Source organism: Vanellus vanellus (assembly GCF_965231255.1).
Source record: "Vanellus vanellus genome assembly, chromosome: 2".
NCBI lineage: Eukaryota > Metazoa > Chordata > Aves > Charadriiformes > Charadriidae > Vanellus > Vanellus vanellus.
The window spans coordinates 168432958-168435376 of NC_138906.1; the positions used below are offsets into that span (position 1 = coordinate 168432958).

The window sequence follows — 2419 nt, forward strand, 5'->3', positions numbered from 1 at the left end:
ACCGGATTGCATGGCTCAGGTGAGGTGGGCAACCACATCCTAAGGTGCCTCTCCCCCATCGCCTCCCTCCCCCCACAAGCAAAGTTAATTCCTCTGCTATGGGCTGTTGGACTGAGTACCTCATGTCTCGTCTCAGCCAGAACCTCTCTCCAAGGAGAAGCTTCCTAAATATGCCCCCGTCTCCCTTTCACATAACCCAGACTGCTGCCTCCCTTGGACTAGCTCATATGACAGTAGCTGGTGGGCTAGGGGGCTGCTCAGGTTGAGTCCCATTGCTTGGCACAGGACTAGCGGTGGTTGAGGGAGGCACGGTCTCCACAGAATCTCCTGATTGAATCTCAGGGGTCCTCTGTGGGCTGGGCTCCTCGGAGTGGTCCATGTTGCCTTGGACTTCCTTGCCTCTTTGGATCAGCTGCTCTAGGGTCTTGGGCAAGGGGTAACTCAAGAAGCGTTTCAGTTTTGGCTGGAGGGTGCCTACCACATACTGAATAATTTCCTCCTCATCTGCATCAACATAGAGGGTCTGGTACAAGTCTCTCTTGCGCCAAAGGAACTGGTCCAGCGGCTCTCCCTCTTTCTGAGGCAAATCCAGCTCCCTTTTGATAGCATCCCTAGTCAGCGTCCCCTCACTATACTGCAAGAACTCCTTCTTGAACTCGACCCAGTTCTTGACAGAGTCCTGCTTGTATTCCCACCACTTTTTAGCTGGGCCGTTCATGTGGTTTTGGATCTGAGACAGCCAGTACTCCTCTGTTCCACCCACCTGCTTTAAGTATTCCTCCAAGTGGCTCAAGAACTCCCTGGGATCCTCAAAGACCTGAGTCTCCACCGGGGAGGCTGGAGCATCCTCTGAAACAGAGACCCACTGGTAGGAATCATGGGCCTGGGGGATGCTGGGCACCTCCCCAGGAGGAGGGGTCAGTGCATACATTTGGCTCATATCAAGGGCATAGTCATAAATCTCACCCTCACTTGGCCTTATCTCTGGGCCTCCCACCCCAACAGACACAGTCTGCTTGCCATGGTCCCCAGGGCAATATTTGCCTCCCATGGACTCCAGACGGTCCGCCCACTTCTCCAGACGGAAAAAGACCTCTTTCCAAACATTCATCTCTCTCTTGACCCACCTCTCCAGATGGGCAATGGTCTCCTGGCACCTGGCCAGGCAGGCCTTGATGGACTTCTTCCATCTTTGGTTATCAGTTGGGACATGGTCCTCTAAGTTATTCTCTAACTTCCCCACTGATTTCTGCAAGCCTTTCAGTTCGCGCTCCACCTGCTTGGAGACCTCGGACAGGAGGTGCCGGTGGGTCCTCCTGACATGTTCCAACATTTCTGCCCTGCATTTCCCTATCTGCAAGATCACATTGGGCTTGTTGGCAACTCCACGGTGCCCCTGGAAGGAGTGGATGCCCGCATTGGTGACATTATCCAGCTGCATGGCTCCAACCGTGTGAGTGTCAAACACAGAAAGAACTGGAGTGTAAGCCCTGGCGCTAGAGCTTGCTCTCAAAAATCCCACCACAACACTTCCCGAAAGACACACAGAGACTTCTAAACCCCCCTTAAAGGACTTTTCGACACAAACACAACCAAATCAGATATCACCGCAGAGCGAGCTGTTCGGTCCCCGTGGATCCCAGAGAGAGTTGTAGGCAAATTTCTCCCGGTGCCCAGCTGGAAACGCCGGTCTCACGTGTTCAGGGTGTCCCAGAGAGAGCCAAGATCTTCCAGGAACCAGGAGAGGAGTTAGCTAAGACGTCCAGCCCCGCACGCGTTCCCGCTACCTGCTCGTCCGAAGCTGAGAATCTCAAACAGCAGAGAGTCCCCGCCGGAGAAAAACACACAGAGATGCACACAGAAGCTGGAAGCTGCTGCAAAAAAATCCCGGTGATTTCTCCTCTGGTAAACTTGGCGAGTCAAAAGCGCGCTTTCACTAGAGATGCAAAGAGCTGCTTCTCTTCCCTGGCTGAACTGCCACTAGTCCAGGCTCTTCCATCTACTTATACCCCACACAGCTCAACATGTGGGTGGTGCCCTGCCTCCTCTCGCACTCTCAGCGCAGCGTTCATTGGAGGAAAAGCGAAGCCGGTGTCTGTGGCAACCCAGATCTTGGCAGCCTCCCCTCGCTTCCCACCCCCTCGCGCACGCCCCCAGACTCGACGCGAGAAGCACTTGAAAGGTGCTGGAGACAGTTGGATAGATGGATGAGTAATCGCACCTTCCGCCTTTCAGATTGCAGGAAAAACACTTATTCATTCCACAACTATTTACTCAGCAAGGTCATCATTAGCATGCTTCCCCTGGCAGGACTCGCAGAGGGGGAGATGAGGAGGAATTCTGTGTGTCACACCAAGACAGACGCCCACGGGCCCCCCGCACAGCCTCCCATGCGTGTACACACACACGCAGTGTGCTC

The 2419-nt window shown here is 54.2% G+C and overlaps 1 protein-coding gene across 1 annotated transcript; it reads right to left on the minus strand.

The window, feature by feature from the left end:
- Nucleotides 1-223: 223 nt before the first annotated feature.
- ARC (activity regulated cytoskeleton associated protein) lies at nt 224-1441 on the minus strand (the record flags this gene model as incomplete). Its single annotated transcript, XM_082479476.1, has 1 exon — nt 224-1441. The coding sequence occupies one exon, from the start codon at nt 1439-1441 to the stop codon at nt 224-226; it is 1218 nt and encodes a 405-aa protein (XP_082335602.1).
- Between the last annotated feature and the right edge of the window lie 978 nt (nt 1442-2419).